The sequence below is a fragment of the Pristiophorus japonicus genome, chromosome 8 (assembly GCF_044704955.1).
Source record: "Pristiophorus japonicus isolate sPriJap1 chromosome 8, sPriJap1.hap1, whole genome shotgun sequence".
Taxonomy (NCBI): domain Eukaryota; kingdom Metazoa; phylum Chordata; class Chondrichthyes; family Pristiophoridae; genus Pristiophorus; species Pristiophorus japonicus.
This window is the reverse complement of record NC_091984.1, coordinates 89,595,968-89,612,923: the sequence shown is the minus strand read 5'-3', so window position 1 is coordinate 89,612,923 and position 16,956 is coordinate 89,595,968. Positions and strand designations below refer to the sequence as shown.

Genomic DNA, 16,956 nt, shown 5'->3' with positions numbered 1-16,956 from the left:
ACTCCCGCCCCCAGACCGGACCCGACTCCCGCTCTCCCCCCCCGCCCCCGGACCGGACCCGACACCGACCCGACTCCCGCTTCCCCACCCCCGGACTGGACCCGACCCGACCCCCCCGGACTGAACCGGACCCGACTCCCGCTCCCCGCCCCCGGACTGGATCCGACCTGACCTCCCTCCCCCCAACCTGACCTCCCTCTCCCTCCCTCCCCCCAAACCGAACAGACCTCCCTCCCACCACACCCCCCGACCCAACCAAACGCCACCTACCTGTAAATCTGGTGCTGGGGACGGGCCCTGCCCGAAGTCTCGGGCCCGGCCCGTTCAGCCTCCCTCCCCCTTCTCCCCCCCCGCAATCTCCCTTTCCCCCCCCCGCAATCTCCCTTCCCCCCCCCCAATCTCCTTCCCCCATCTCCTTTTCCCCCCCCCCATCTCCTTTCTCCCCCTCTCCCCCATTCCTCCCTCTGCTCCCCCCCCTCTCTGTCAGAAACACAGACACCGACAGACAATGAGAGACACACACAGACAGATAGAGAGATAGAGACACACTGGAGGGGGGCATCCCAGCACGCTGTTGGAGGGCTCCCGGTGCTGCAGTCGGTAAGTAGAAAATGTTTTATTTATTGATTTAAAAAAAACATTATTTCTTATTAATTTTTTGGATTGATTTATTGGTTGATTTATTGATGTACTTATCATTTATTATTGATGATGGCTCTTTATTTGTAAAACTGAAGTGTTTAATGTTTGTAAACTTCCCTTTAAACCCCACCCCCATTCCCTACGCCTGATTTGTAACCTACGCCTGATTTTCTAAAGCGTAGACAAGGTTTTTTCGAGCGTACAAAAATCTTCACTTACTCCATTCTAAGTTAGTTTGGAGTAAGTTTTCACTGACGAAACTTTGAAAACCGGCGTAAGTGGCCGGACGCGCCCCCTTTTGAAAAAAAAATTCTGTTCCAAAGTGAAACTGTTCTAACTGACTAGAACTGTAGCAAACTAAATGACGAGAATTCCGATTTCTAAGATACTCCGTTCTACACCAGTTGCTCCTAAAAATCAGGAGCAAATCATGTGGAAACTTGGGGCCTATGATTCTAAATAGGTGTGTAGGGGCATCAGGCAGAGCGAGCACAATTGTGATGCTCCCATGGTTGAAAATCCTGCCAATACTCACTAAGCTTATATGTGAGGTATGGCTATTTGGATGAAATACTGGAGGACTACCATTGCATCTATCTCTTACAGGAAAGGAGGGGAGAAAAGGTGCTTGGAAGGAAAAAAATGAACTCTTACCTCTTTTGGTACACGTCTCCATTTTATTCCCAAACTTCCTGTGACCATCACCTCATATTCTCTCTCTTTCTGTTCCTTCTCAATGGGCTCATAGTTGGGCATCGCCCGTTCGTTTTCTGCTGAGATCAACAGGCTTGTTGGTTGGTACGTTTCCGCCCCAAAATTCTTTGTCAAAGACTCCAGGGTAGCCAGGTACTTGACCTTGAGGTCATGTGGGGACACGTTGCTATCGCACACTGTCCTGTTGTTGAACTCTTTCAGGAAATTCTTGAAGACATTATTGATTCGACACCTGGTCAGGATGTTTCGCTGTTTGATGCTTCGGTTCAATGTTTCAGGAATGTAATGCTTATAGCTGAAAGAAAGCAAAAGAAAATTGTATTTTACAATAGCATATGTCAACCTATCCTTTATTTACATTATTTTTTCACTATGGAACAACTGTACTTAGATTTACTCCATTGTTTTTTTAAAAATTGACTTTAGTGCACCGTTCTAATATATTACATATAGAATGGTGATACAGTATATTAGTTTATCTTGTCCATATTAACTCAACATCCTATGGGATCTGGTGTCATTGTCGAATATCCAACAGAGGCTAATACTGCAGAACCATAGTTCATGAGATTTGAAGTTGCAGCTCTGCATGCTCCAAGGTCCTGTGCTGTAAATCAACATTCTTCAAGTTTATGCACCATGGCCTTAAGAGGTACAATCTCACGATCATGAAGAACAAAATAACTGAAAACATAATCATAAAAATAACACTAAATGCCCTTGGCAATTGCAGATACTTGTGTGTTTTAAAGGTTAAGCTACTTCTGATTAATAATTGCACTGAAGCATTGACGCATCAGTGTGACGGAAATAGCTTTAAAAACAATACAGTTATGAGGGTGAAGATGAGATTCCTTCGAAAGCTACCAGTGATCAAAGCTCTGACAGCTGAAGAATCTTTGAATGTGACTCAGTGACCATTTGCAGCCCACCTCCCCTTTATCTGTGCCCCTCAGCAGATGGACTTCCCCGGTGCAGGACACTGACTGACAGTTTCATTTTTGTCGCTTCCTGTGGGGGAAGTCAAACCCACAGTGCAGGACACCATCATGACTGGAAAATAAACAAACTGGAATGGCTGATAAGGTAATTATGGCAGTTTAGATGATGCAGGAATAGTGGAAAACCGGCTTTTGCAGTGCCTTCCCCCCCATTAAAGCTTAAGCGGGGGTAATTTTCACTTTTGGCAGGGGCCGGGTGGAGAACCGGCAGTAGCAGACTGGCCGTCCATTGTACACCCCTCACTATTTACCTTTCCATTGAAGTCAATGACGTGTGACATGTGTTAGAACACCTTAACAAAATTCAGTGTGAGGACAGCATCTAATGAGATCATAAGGCAGAAATATTGCAACCCTGGGCAGGAATGGTATGCAGGGGCATTCAGTCTGACCCAGAGCGTATGGCTGTTCTGCCTGAATTTACTAGTTCAAACCACATTATGTATTCAGAATGAGCTCCTGGCTGCAGACTGCCTCTGGGAGCCTCCATAGTGGAAGGTAAATTTCCCATTTAACGGGCTGCAGCATCTATGAAGTAGTGAGTACGTTCGCTCAAAGATTGAGAGAAACAACACGTGGGCTATAGCATCTATTTAAAGGAAAATGTCGATTTAATAGGTGGCCATCGGGAGGCAAAAATAAATTTACTCCAGCAAACAGAGTTGCAGCTAATGCATGAATAGGCTCGAGGGACTGAATGGCCTAATCTTGCTCCTATGCATTAAGTGAATGTAAGGGGGCGATTGCAAAGAGTGCTGCCTTTTCTGGCACTCCAGGACATATTGGCCCTGAAATCCCAGTCTCCCCGGGTCCATACGGAGTGTGTATGGACCCGGGAAGGCACTGCAAAAGCCGGCTTTCGGCGTGCAATGTGTATGCGCCGAAAACCGGCTTTTCCGATCTGTCAAGTTTCTGGCTTGACAGATCGCATGCAGCTCGGGGAGGACATTCCCACGGCAGAGATTGGGCTATTTACCCATCTCTTACCCTGCGAATGTCCTTACAACTCTTGACCCTACTTTTACCAGCATAAGAGTTTTAAAACATACAAAAATTAAAATTTAAAAAAACACATTTTAACGTTAAAAATCCTGCCCATTAAGGTAAGTTTATTTTAAACCATAATTAAAACTTTTTAAAATTGGCAAATATTTTCTTTTTTTCAATTTTAATTTCTATAATGTATTTATGCGAGGTGTTTTTAAAAAAAATGTTTCATGCAGTGTTTGGGTGTATGGGGGTGTTTCTCATTCATAGTAATAGGAGTTTCGGACTTACAAAACTCCTATTACTATGAATGAGTAAATACTTTGTGATTGGGTGTCCAGGCCCATGTGACTCCTATGGATGTCCCAACATGAACGCGCTCCGTTGCACAAGCAGGGGAGGCCTCAGGATCGAGTTCTCTGGTGGGCGCAGCAGGAAAAGGTAGGTGCGGATCTTTTCAGCCATTTTCTGGCGAGCATATGCGGGAAGCAGAGGATCGGGATTTCAGGGCCTATCATTTCAGGAGGTCAGTGCAGCATGGCTGGCAAGAGGTGAACCCTTGAGTATCTGCAAGATCTGACAACAGATGCAAAGGCAGATATAGCATGCCTCAAGAAAGTTGCCACAGTTTAGTTAACTAACCATGTCATAAAACAGGTAGATGGCCTCCAGTATGCATGCCACAAAGTGTTGTCTGTCAACATGTTCTACATTTACTGCTGCTCCATGCAAATCACTCACAAACCTTACAGCTCTTTTATTGTTTACAAGCATGTTCAGACTACATCAGGATACACATTCAAGCTGCAATTTATAATTCTTGTGTTACGAGTTTCAAGTCTGCCTTGGTTGTTCTCTCGTGTTAGAATCACTGGTCTTTCCTGTAACTGGACCCGTGTCTTCACAATGAGAAGTTTACATTCAGTACCCAATATCAAGAGGTACGATAGCAGTATGATAGCAAGACTTATGGGGGTGACAATCAGACCTGTTTGTTATATGAACTGGATAAAGTGATCCTTGCACATGCACTTCTCCAATATTCTGAAAGGTGAACTGATCAACAATTTAGTGAGATAAGACCAGTTACAAATCGCTAAAATGCTTTATTTTAGTCAGTAAGTGAATGTATGGAATACCAATGATAGCAAATATCAGTTACTTCATTTTAACCTCAATCCCTCATAAATAATAATAAGAAACCATGCTACCCCATCCCGGTTAATGGGCTAACTATACCTATTTTTGGTCAGTCTTAGCATTCAATCAGATGAAAGATAACACTGGGCCTGGTCAGCTCGATCTCAATTTAAACTGCTTAGACCATACTTGTGTCTCTCTGGTAGACCTCACCAATTCACTTCCAACATGTGGGTCTTTGTTCTTTACGTTCTGTGTTATCACAGGTTGGGGGAGGGGGGGGGCTTCAGCCTCTGAGCGCTCCCTCGTCGGGAGTTTGCCAGTTTTGCTGCCAATGAAACTGACTACTGTCCTTCTAACACAAGAAATAGGAGCAGGAGTAGGCCATTTGGCCCCTCGAGCCTGCTCCACCATTCAATAAGATCATGGATGATCTGATCCTGGCCTCAACTTCACTTCCCCACCCTTTTCCCTTGACTCCATTAGCATTCAAAAATCTGTCAATCTCCACCTGAAATATATTGAAAGACCCAGCCGCCACAGCTCCCTGGGGTAGAGAATTCTAAAGATTCACGACCCTCTGAGCTGATTATTATCAGATACCCCATTCTGTGTGCACAAGAATAGCATTAAGTCGTGTGAACAGCCGACTGGAAGTCTAAAATGAGAAAAAGGTCATTCTGGATAACAATTCCATGGCTCTCTCACGAACATCCCAATTTACAGCCTTTATCTTTTTCCCTTACTCACTCACTCAGTCTCACACAAATGTATGCATTCAAGAACAATACAATGTCACAGAGTATATGCACTGCATGTGCTCCATTTTAGTTTTGGAAGGCTTTCTGCAGGAGCTAGTCAACATTCCAGTACCATGGAATCAAGTAACACCTCACAGCACTCTGCGTCATTCATTCCATCTGTTGCAAGCACTGGTACAGCTATAAACAGCCTGAAGGGTTTAAGCTAGTGAGCAATGTAATATCTCTTTGCAGATGACACAAGCTGGGTAGCAGTGTGAGCTGTGAGGAGGATGCTAAGAGGCTGCAGGGTGACTTGGATAGGTTAGGTGAGTGGGCAAATGTATGGCAGATGCAGTATAATGTAGATAAATGTGAGGTTATCCACGTTGGTGGCAAAAACAGGAAGGCAGAATATTATTTGAATGGTGACAGATTAGGAAAAGGGAGGTGCAACGAGACCTGGGTGTCATAGTTCATCAATCACTGAAAGCTGGCATGCAGGTACAGTAGGCGGTGAAGAAGGCAAATGGCATGTTGGCCTTCATAGCGAGAAGATTTGGGTATAAGAGCAGGGAGGTCTTAATGCAGTTGTACAAGGCCTTGGTGAGGCCACACCTTGAATATTGTGTACAGTTTTGGTCTCCTAATCTGAGGAAGGACATTTTTGCTATTGAGGGAGTGCAGCGAAGGTTCACCAGACTGATTCGCAGGATGGCAGGACTGACATATGAAGAAGGACTGGATCGACTAGGCTTATATTCACTGGAATTTAGAAGAATGAGAGGAGATCTCATAGAAACATATAAAATTCTGACGGGATTGGACAGGTTAGATGCAGGAAGAATGTTCCCGATGTTGGGGAAGTCCAGAACCAGGGGTCACAATCTAATGATAAGGGGTAAGCCATTTAGGACCGAGATGAGGAGAAACTTCTTCACTCAGAGTTGTGAGCATGTGGAATTCTCTATCACAGAAAGTTGTTGAGGCCAGTTCGTTAGATGTATTCAAAAGGGAGCTAGATGTGGCCCTTGCAGCTAAAGGGATCAAGGGGTATGGAGAGAAAGCAGAATGGGGTACTGAAGTTGCATGATCAGCCATGGTCATATTGGCCCACTCCTGCACCTATTTTCAATGTTTGAGTAGGGGGAACCAAGTGAGCCATAGTACATAAGAACATAAGAAATAGGAACAGGAGTAGGCCATACGGCCCCTCGAGCCTGCTCCACCATTCAATAAGATCACGGCTGATCTGATCACAGACTCAGCTCCACTTCCCTGCCTGTTCCCCATAACAAACTGTCTATTTCTGTCTTAAATTTATTCAATGTCCCAGCTTCCACTGCTCTCTGAGGCAGTGAATTCCACAGGTTTACAACCCTAAGAAATTTCTCCTCATCTCAGTTTTAAATGGACGGCCCCTTATTTAAAGATCATGCCCTCTAGTTCTAGTCTCCCCCATCAGTGGAAACATTCTCTCTGCATCCACCTTGTCAAGCCCCCTCATAATCTTATACATTTCGATAATGTCATGTATGTACATTCTGTTTGTAGCCACCAGATGGCGTCATTGTTGCAGGCCACTGAGCAGCACGCACATAGTGCTGCACAGGTATAAAAGGCCAGCCATTTTGAGAGTCAGGCACTTTGGGCTTAAATAAAGCAGAGCCAAGGTTGTATCTTGTTTAGTTAAACAATACTCAGTTTGAACCTTTATTGTATACATAACAGATAAGATCACACCTCATTCTTCTGAATTCCAATGAGTATCGGCCAAACCTACTCAACCTTTCCTCATAAGTCAACTCCCTCATCTCCGGAATCAACCTAGTGAATCTTCTCCGAACTGCCTCCAAAGTAAGTATATCCTTTCGTAAATATTGAAACGAAAACTTCACGCAGTATTCCAGGTGTGGCCTCATCAATACCCTGTAAAGCTGTCGCAAGACTTCCCTGCTTTAATACTCCATCCCCTTTGCAATAAAGGCCAAGATTCCATTGGCCTTCCTGATCACTTGCTGTACCTGCATACTATCCTTTTGTGTTTCATTCACAAGTACCCCCAGGTTCTGCTGTACTGCAGCACTTTGCAATCTTTCTCCATTTAAATAATAACTTGCTCTTTGATTTTTTTCTGCCAAAGTGCATGACCTCACACTTTCCAGCATTATACTCCATCTGCCAAATTTTTGACCACTCAGTTAGCCTTTCTGTCCTTTTGCAGATTTTTTGTGTCCTCCTCACACATTGCTTTTCCTCCCATCTTTGTATCGTCAGTATTCAGTCCCTTCTTCCAAGTTATTAATATAGATTGTAAATAGTTGGGGTCCCAGCACTGATCCCTGCAGCACCCCACTAGTAACTGGTTGCCAACCAGAGAATGAACCATTTATCCTGACTCTCTGTTCTCTGTTAGTTAGCCAATCCTCTATCCATGCTAATAATATTACCCCCAACCCCGTGAACTTTTATCTTGTGCAGTAACCTTTCATGTGGCACCTTGTCAAATGCCTTCTGAAGGTCCAAATACACAACATCCACTGGTTCCCCTTTATCCACCCTGTTCGTTACATACTCAAAGAATTCCAGCAAATTTGTCAAATATGACTTTCCCTTCATAATCCATGCTGACTCTGCCTGACCGAATTTTGCTTTTCCAAATACCCTGCTACTGCATCTTTAATAATGGACTCCAACATATTCCCAAAAACAGATGTTAGGCTAACTGGTCTATAGTTTCCTGCTTTTTGTCTGCCTCCTTTTTTAAATAGGGGCATTACATTTGCAGTTTTCCAAGCTGCTGGGACCTCTCCAGAATCCAGGGAATTTTGGTAAATGACATGTGACAGAAGAAACAAGAGGAGGCGGCAGTGGAGGAGTGTCCTGTTTCCGATCCTTTGACTATTTTTCCACAGAAAGGATTTGGAAAGAGATATATCAAATGTAGTGTATTCATGCAAGTTTAAAAAAAGGGGGTGAGACAATAGGTAGGTAAGATGCTAATAAGCTAGCTTTGATGCTGTATCCTCATCGACTAAATAATAAGCAATTTTTTAGCTTGTTTCAGAAATCACTAAATACCTCACAGCCATTGCATTGTGAAGTCTAGGAGATGTGGGAGAGGGGTTAAGGAATTAAATACGGCAATGTATCCCCATGACGCCACATCCGTATGTCCCGCTATAGAGAGGTGGGACATTTAGTTAACATATTTAAATCGAGCTCCCACAGTGCAAATGGGAGTCACTCGACTTAAAATTCTCTTGCTGCGCAGGTTTCCCGGGAGTCGGAAAACTTGACAGTGAAAAGGAGGCGGGTCCACAAGTTGATTGCCTTTTTCAGTCTCCTTGTGGACCAGGAAAAGGCGTGCTCCCACCGGTCCCTCAAGGAGGCCTTGACCTCCCTTCTGCCGATCACAACCACTCTCTCCCCCCACTGATTGCAACCACTCTCTCCCCCCTATCGATCGCGGCCTCTCATACCGCCCCCCCCCCCACCCCACACCCATCACGGCCTCCCTCCCTCCCCCCGATCACAACCTCTCTTTCCCCCCCCACCGATCGCAACCTCTCTCCACCCACTGCAGATTGCAACTTCTTTCTTCTCCCCCCCGCTGCCGATCCCGGCCTCTCTCTCTTCCCCCTCTTCTGAGCTCAGCCTCTCTCCCCGCCCCCCCCCATACTGCTGATTGTCGTCATCCCCCTCCCTACCAGCACCATTTGCCGACCTTGCTTCTCCCGATTTGCAGCAGCCGTCCCCAAAGGTCCCCAGCTGCGGCTTCCTGATGCTCTTTTCCCTCCTGGCCGCTGACCAGACAGTTAATTTGGCCGGCTGCGGGGTGAAAGATGCAAAAATAAAATCATAATGAGGTCCCGCCGTTCTGTTAGACAGGACCTCCAGTGATGATTTGGTCATTTTGCCAGTCATTTTCTGGATTATGAGGAAGGAAAGGAGTGAGGGAGCAGTTAAAATGGAGCAGCTCCATTTCCTACTCAATTCGCCCCCCCCATCTGCTTTGATGGTGAATGGGAGGGAGCCTTTAATAATGGCAATTGGGGTCCCATAACAAACGAAGAATCCTGGTGGCATTTCAATCCCCTGCTGAGTGGGGCGGCCTCTCTGGCCATGCCATTGGGTAAACCCGTCAGGAAGCCAACTTTCCTTAGTGGGGCTTGGAGGAACAGGACCACTTGGTCCTCTCCCGCTGGCCGGTTGACTGGCGTTCAACTGAGAAAACCTTGATATGAGTGTGACAAAACATGCCAATAGCAAAGTAAGGTTTTGTAGACAGGAGCTATGTGCAAGCATTGTTCAAATACCAGGACAGGCAAGTTAATAAATAGGAAGTTAATACAAGATGTGGAGTCAGATGAAACTTTTATCACTCAAAGAGTTGAGGAATAAATAAGAAGAAAGGCCCATTGCAGCAGATAGTATAAATGGGTTAGAGACAATTAAGTGTCTTCCTGGAGAGGGAAAGGATTGAAGTGATGGATAGGAGGGGTTCAGGTCAATTAAAAAACGGCCTAATCGCCATTTCCTATTTTCAACAGTTTTAAGTTTCTATAATTTACAATAATGCGGTGGAGAACAAGAAATGCTTTAAAAGAAGTTGTCATGCAACAAATCATATTCCAAAGTAACATTCCCACCCCCTCCTTTTCTGCAAGCTTTTCACAATCTCACCTCATTTTCTTGGAGATCTCTTGCAGTGGTATCTTCCAGTTAAGGGCATGATGTGTCATGGCCAGTACAGCCATCCCCAGACACTCATTCTCTATTTCATGAAATTCATAATCGTTTTTAGGATCTCGAACAGGTGCCAGACCTTTGATCAAATCATACTGTCCCTGGAAGAAGAAGAAAATTGTAAGCTTCAATGAAAAAGAACATAAATGCCTATTTAATGGCACTGTTCATCAGGGTCACTCACCACCACCACCACCACCACCACCACCACCACCACCACCACCACCACCACCATCATCATCATCATCATCATCATCATCATCATAGGCAGTCCCTCGGAATCGAGGAAGACTTGCTTCCACTCTTAGCAGGAGTTCTTAGGTGGCTGAGCAGTCCAATACGAGAACCACAGTCTCTGACGCCGGTGGGACAGACAGTGGTTGAAGGAAAGGTGGGCGGGGGTCTGGTTTGCCACACGCTCCTTCCGTTTGATTTCTGCATGCTCTCGGCAACGAGACTCGAGGAGCTCAGCGCTCTCCTGGATGCACTTCCTCCACTTAGGGCGATCTTTGGCCAGGGACTCCCAAGTGTCAGTCGGGATATCGCACTTTATCAGAGAGGCTTTGAGGGTGTCCTTGTAACATTTCCGCTGCCCACCTTTGGCTCATTTGCCGTGGACGAATTCTGAGTAGGACACTTGCTTTGGGAGTCTCGTGTCTGGCATGCAGACAATGTGGCCTGCTCAGCGGAGCTGATCAAGTGTGGTCAGCGCTTCAATGCTGGGGATGTTGGCATGGACGAGGACGCTAACGTTGGTGCGTCTGTCCTTTCAGGGGATTTGTAGGATCTTGCGGAGACATTGTTGGTGATATTTCTCCAACGACTTGGTGTCTACTGTTGATAGTCCACGTCTCTGAGCCATACAGGAGGGCGGGTATTACTATGGCCCTGTAGACCATGAGCTTGGTGACAGTTTTGAGAGACTGATCTTCAAACACCCTTTTCCTCAGGCAGCCGAAGGCTGCACTGGCGCACTGGAAGCGGTGTTGGAGCTCGTCGTCAATACCTGCTCTTGTTGATAGGAGGCTCCCGAGATAAGGGAAGTGGTCCACGTTGTCCAGGGCCACGCCGTGGATCTTGATGACAGGGGGGCAGTGCTGTGCAGCGAGGACAGGCTGGTGGAGGACTTTTGTCTTACTGATGTTTAGCGTAAGGCCTATGCTTTCGTACGCCTCAGTAAATACGTTGACTATGTCCTGGAGTTCAACCACTGTGTGTACAGACACAGGTGGCATCCACGTACTGTAGTTCGACGACAGAGGTTGGAGTGGTCATGGACCTGGCCTGGAGACGGCGAAGGCTGAACAGGTTCCCACTGGTTCTGTAGTTTAGTTCCACTCCAGCGAGGAGCTCGTCAACTGTGAGGTGGATCATGGCAGCGAGGAAGATTGAGAAGAGGGTTGGGGTGAAGACACAGCCCTGCTTGACCCCGGTCCGGACCAGTGCCTGGTCTCCAGTCGTCTTGAACCCCCTTGCCACTGGACCTTGCCCAGCTTAGCCCGTGTGGTGGCCGGTGTGCAACAACCACCCCACGTTTAAAGAAATCATACACAGGCATCTTCCACTCCTCTAACTCACCAACCTTTGTCAAGAACACTATTTCTGTCTTTCACATTCGCTTGCTTTTTGTCTGTCTCTATTCCCCTTTCCCTCTTTCTTTGCAACTATCTTTTTCTCTCTGTCTAACTTTCCTTGTTTGTCTGATTGACTTTCTTTGTCTGTCTGACTGTTAGACTTTCTTTGTCTATCTCTCTGAGTTTTTTTATCTGTCTCTCTCTCTCTCTCTCTCTCTCTCTCTCTGTCTGTCTTTCTTTTGTCCATCTCTCTGTGTCTTTCTCTTTCTGTCTGTCTTACTTTCTTTGTTTCTCTGTCTGTCTGTCTTTGTCTGTCTCTCTGAGAGAAAACTAGCAAGAAATATAAAAACAGATTGTAAGAGCTTCGACAAGTATATAAAAAGAAAGTGAGTAGCAAAAGTAAATGTTGATCCCTTAGAGGCCGAGACAGGAGAAATTATTATGGGGAATAAGGAAATCGCAGAAACGTTAAACAAATATTTTATATCAGTCTTCACAGTAGAAGACACAAAAAGCATACCAAAGATGGTGGTGAATCAAGGGTCTTTGGAACTTAACATAATTAATATAAGTAGAGAAAAAGTACTAGAGAAACCAATGGCACTAAAAGCCGACAAATTCCTTGGACCTGACGGCCTACATCCCAGGGTTCTAAAAGAGGTGGCTGCAGAGATAGTGGATGCATTGGTTTTGATCTTCCAAAGTTCCCTAGATTTTAGAACGATCCCAGCAGATTGGAAGGTAGCCAATGCAACAACCGCTATTCAAGAAAGGAGGGGGGTGGGGGGGGGGAGGAAGAGAGAAAACAGGGAATCAATAGGCCAGTTAGCCTGACATCAGTCGTTGGGAAAACGCTGGAATCCATTGTCAAAGAAGTGGTATCAGGGCACTTAAAATATCATAACATTATTAGGCAGAGCAAACATGCTTTTATGAAAGAGAAATCATGTTTGACAAATTTATTAGAGTTTTTGAAGATGTAACTAGCAGTGTAGATAAAAGGGAACCAGTGGATATAGTCTATTTAGATTTCCAAAAGGATTTTGATAAGGTGCCACATAAAAATTTACTGCACAAGATAGTGGCTCATGGGATTGGAGGTAATGTATTAGCATGGATAGAGGATTGGTTAACAGACAGAAAGCAGAGAGAGGAATAAACGAGTAATTTTCAGGTTGGCAGGCTGTAACTAGTAGGGTGTCACAAGGATCAGTGCTGGAACCTCAGCTATTTACAATCTATATTAATGACCTAGAGTAATGTATCCAAGTTTTCTGACGATACATAGCTAGGTAGGTGTCTACAAAGGGATATAGATAGACTAAGTGAGTAGGCGTAAGGTAGCAGATGGAGTATAATGTAGGGAAATGTGAGGTTATTCACTTTGGTAGGAAGAATAGAAAATCAGAATATTTTTTAAATGGCGAGAAACTTTCAAATGTTGGTGTTCAGAGAGATTTGGGTGTCCTCAAGCAAGAAACACAGAAAGCTAGCCTGCAGGTACAGCAAGCAATAATGAAGTCAAATGGCATGTTGGCCTTTATTGCAAGGGGGTTACATAGAAACATAGAAACATAGAAAATAGGTGCAGGAGTAGGCCATTCGGCCCTTCTAGCCTGCACCGCCATTCAATGAGTTCATGGCTGAACATTCAACTTCAGTACCCCATTCCTGCTTTCTCGCCATACCCCTTGATCCCCCTAGTAGTAAGGACCTCATCTAACTCCTTTTTGAATATATTTAGTGAATTGGCCTCAACAACTTTCTGTGGTAGAGAATTCCACAGTTCACCACTCTCTGGGTGAAGAAGTTCCTCCGCATCTCGGTCCTAAATGGCTTACCCCTTATCCTTAGACTGTGACCTCTGGTTCTGGACTTCCCCAACATTGGGAACATTCTTCCTGCATCTAACCTGTCTAACCCCGTCAGAATTTTAAATGTTTCTATGAGGTCCCCTCTCATTCTTCTGAACGCCAGTGAATACAAGCCCAGTTGATCCAGTCTTTCTTGATAGGTCAGTCCCGCCATCCCGGGAATCAGTCTGGTGAACCTTCGCTGCACTCCCTCAATAGCAAGAATGTCCTTCCTCAGGTTAGGAGACCAAAACTGTACACAATACTCCAGGTGTGGCCTCACCAATGCCCTGTACAACTGTAGCAACACCTCCCTGCCCCTGTACTCAAATCCCCTTGCTATAAAGGCCAACATGCCATTTGCTTTCTTAACCGCCTGCTGCACCTGCATGCCAAACTTCAATGACTGATGTACCATGACACCCAGGTCTCTTTGCACCTCCCCTTTTCCTAATCTGTCACCATTCAGATAATAGTCTGCCTCTCTGTTTTTACCACCAAAGTGGATAACCTCACATTTATCCACATTGTACTTCATCTGCCATGCATTTGCCCACTCACCTAACCTATCCAAGTCGCTCTGCAGCCTCACAGCATCCTCCTCGCAGCTCACACTGCCACCCAACTTAGTGTCATCCGCAAATTTGGAGATACTACATTTAATCCCCTCATCTAAATCATTAATGTACAGTGTAAACAGCTGGGGCCCCAGCACAGAACCTTGCGGTACCCCACTAGTCACTGCCTGCCATTCTGAAAAGTACCCATTTACTCCTACTCTTTGCTTCCTGTCTGACAACCAGTTCTCAATCCATGTCAGCACACTACCCCCAATCCCATGTGCTCTAACTTTGCACATCAATCTCTTGTGTGGGACCTTGTCGAACGCCTTCTGAAAGTCCAAATATACCATCAACTGGTTCTCCCTTGTCCACTCTACTGGAAACATCCTCAAAAAATTCCAGAAGATTTGTCAAGCATGATTTGCCTTTCACAAATCCATGCTGACTTGGACCTATCATGTCACCTCTTTCCAAATGCACTGCTATGACATCCTTAATAATTGATTCCATCATTTTACCCACTACCAATGTCAGGCTGACCGGTCTATAATTCCCTGTTTTCTCTCTCCCTCCTTTTTTAAAAAGTGGGGTTACATTGGCTACCCTCCACTCTATAGGAACTGATCCAGAGTCAATGCATCCACTATTTCCAAGGCCACCTCCTTAAGTACTCTGGGATGCAGTCCATCAGGCCCTGGGGATTTATCGGCCTTCAATCCCATCAATTTCCCCAACATAATTTCCCAGCTAATAAGGATTTCCCTCAGTTCCTCCTCCTTACTAGACCCCCCGACCCCTTTTATAACCGGAAGGTTGTTTGTGTCCTCCTTCGTGAATACCGAACCAAAGTACTTGTTCAATTGGTCCGCCATTTCTTTGTTCCCCGTTATGACTTCCCCTGATTCTGACTGCAGGGGACCTACGTTTGTCTTTACTAACCTTTTTCTCTTTACATATCTATAGTACAAGAGTAAGGAAGCCTTGCTACAATTGTACAGGCCTTGGTGAGACCACACCTGGAGTACTGTTCCCAGTTTTGGTCTCCTTATCTAAGGAAGGATATACTTGTCTTGGAGGCGGTACAATGGAGGTTCACTAGATTGATTCCTGGGATGAGAGGGCTGTCTTATGATGAGAGATTGTGTAGAATGGGCCTATACTCTCTGGAGTTTAGAAGAATGAGAGGTGATCTCATTGAAGGGGATTGATAGGATAAATGCTGAGAGGTTGCTTCCCCTGACTAGAGTGCCTAGAACAAGGGGTCATAGTCTCAGGATAAGGGGTAGGCCATTTAAGACTGAGATGGGGAGGAATTTCTTCACTCAGAGGGTTGTGAATCTTTGGAATTCTCTGCCCCTGAAGACTGTGGATGCTGAGTCTTTGAGTATATTCAAGATTGAAATAGATAGATTTTTGGAGTCTAGGAGATTCACGGGATATGGGGATCGGGCGGGAAAGTGGAGTTGAGGACGATGATCAGTCAAGATCTTATTGAATGGCAGAGCAGGCTCGATGGGCCGTAGGACCTGCTCCTAAATCTTATGTTCTCTGACTTTCTTTGTCTCTCTCTCTCTGTCTGTCTGTCTTTCTTTGTCTGTCTGTCTGTAGGTCTCTGTCTGACCTGGTAGAATATAAATGGAGGCCCAGAGAAACAAAAAAAGGAGAAAATCTCTTGAGGGCCACAGGTGGGCCGGGTGGTGCCAGTTCCATATTACGAGTAGGAGTTGATGTTTATGCTGCGGTCGGAGACAGCTTTAGTTGCTTTAGCTACTGGCAGGGGAAGCAGCTAAACATTCACAACCATCCCAACATGCCAGAGAAGCAAAAGGCAGCTACCAACCCAATAACAAAAAAGTCAGAATTTTAATAATCAGATAAATCTGTAAATTATTAAACATTTGTGATCTATTATTCAACAGAATATTCCCAGCACCTGCAGATTGAACTGTCGTACAGGAGCTTATTGTGAATTGGCAGTATTCTAATTTCAGTAACAAGCAGTCAAGTTCATGGATAGGAATCAGTCAGAGTGTAAAAATTATTGGGAATAAACAATGACTTGGAAGATTGACGTTTTTATGCATCAAATCAAGGAGCCAGCTGCAAAGTAAGTACACTCCTCAGCAGTGCACCCAGATGGATAAATTGGCCTGTCACTTAAACCACACGTACAAGCATTGCATGATTCACGGTTTTTCTTTGTTCAGTAATATAGAATTATAGTTGCACCCAAACTTTACTGAAGAATTCAAATCAATCACAAATTAAACTGAAGTTTCTTGAGGCGAGGAACCTGCTGAATTTGATAAATTCCAATATCAAAAACTTAAAAAAAAATCCTACCTGAGCAAATAGGTATTCGAGGGAACTCGCATCCAGAAGAGGAGTTCCGTTTTCTGTACTTTTGGGATCGTAGCCATTTTTCTGCTTTCGGACAGGAGAGTGCCTCCAGACAGGTTGCTCGTTTTCATTGGATCCGTGCCAGTTTCCAAAGAAGAACCTGCAGAAACAGAGTATTGTTGATACTGGAAGTTAGTCAATGTGGCAATATTGGTGGAGAGCAATGGATATTATGGAAATACAAAGATACAGGCAATCGGGGTGTATAGTATTTGATGTTCAGTAGGCAGTGCTATGGGCTATTTAGTATGCTGTTTTATTGTCACAATCTCCACAAGTTCTTAGTCTCGTCTGTGGCATCACTGGGAAGACACAAAACAAAGTGCAGACACGTGTCTACAAGGAGGTTTTCTTGTTTTAAAAATAATATAGGTAGCATATAAGAACATAAGAAATAGGAGCAGGAGTAGGCCATACGGCACTCGAGCCTGCTCCGCCATTTAATACCAACATGGCTGATCTGATCATGGACTCAGGTCCACTTCCCTGCCTGCTCTCCATAACTCCTTATTCCCTTATCGTTTAAGAAACTGTCTATTTCTGTCTTAAATTTATTCAATGACCCAGCTTCCGCAGCTCTCTCGAGGCAGCGA

General features: G+C 45.0%; 1 protein-coding gene across 8 annotated transcripts in view; it reads right to left on the bottom strand.

Annotated features, from left to right (window-relative positions):
- Positions 1–16,956, bottom strand: part of jak1 (Janus kinase 1) — a 145,334-nt gene that overhangs the window by 62,326 nt on the left and 66,052 nt on the right. For all 8 annotated transcript variants that reach the window (XM_070887025.1, XM_070887023.1, XM_070887021.1 and 5 more), the window contains 3 exons: positions 16,307–16,463; positions 9,911–10,074; positions 1,297–1,651 (listed from right to left, as the gene is read on the bottom strand). In XM_070887025.1, coding sequence (XP_070743126.1) covers positions 1,297–1,651; positions 9,911–10,074; positions 16,307–16,463 — 676 coding nt within the window. The remainder of the gene's footprint in view (positions 1–1,296; positions 1,652–9,910; positions 10,075–16,306; positions 16,464–16,956) is intronic.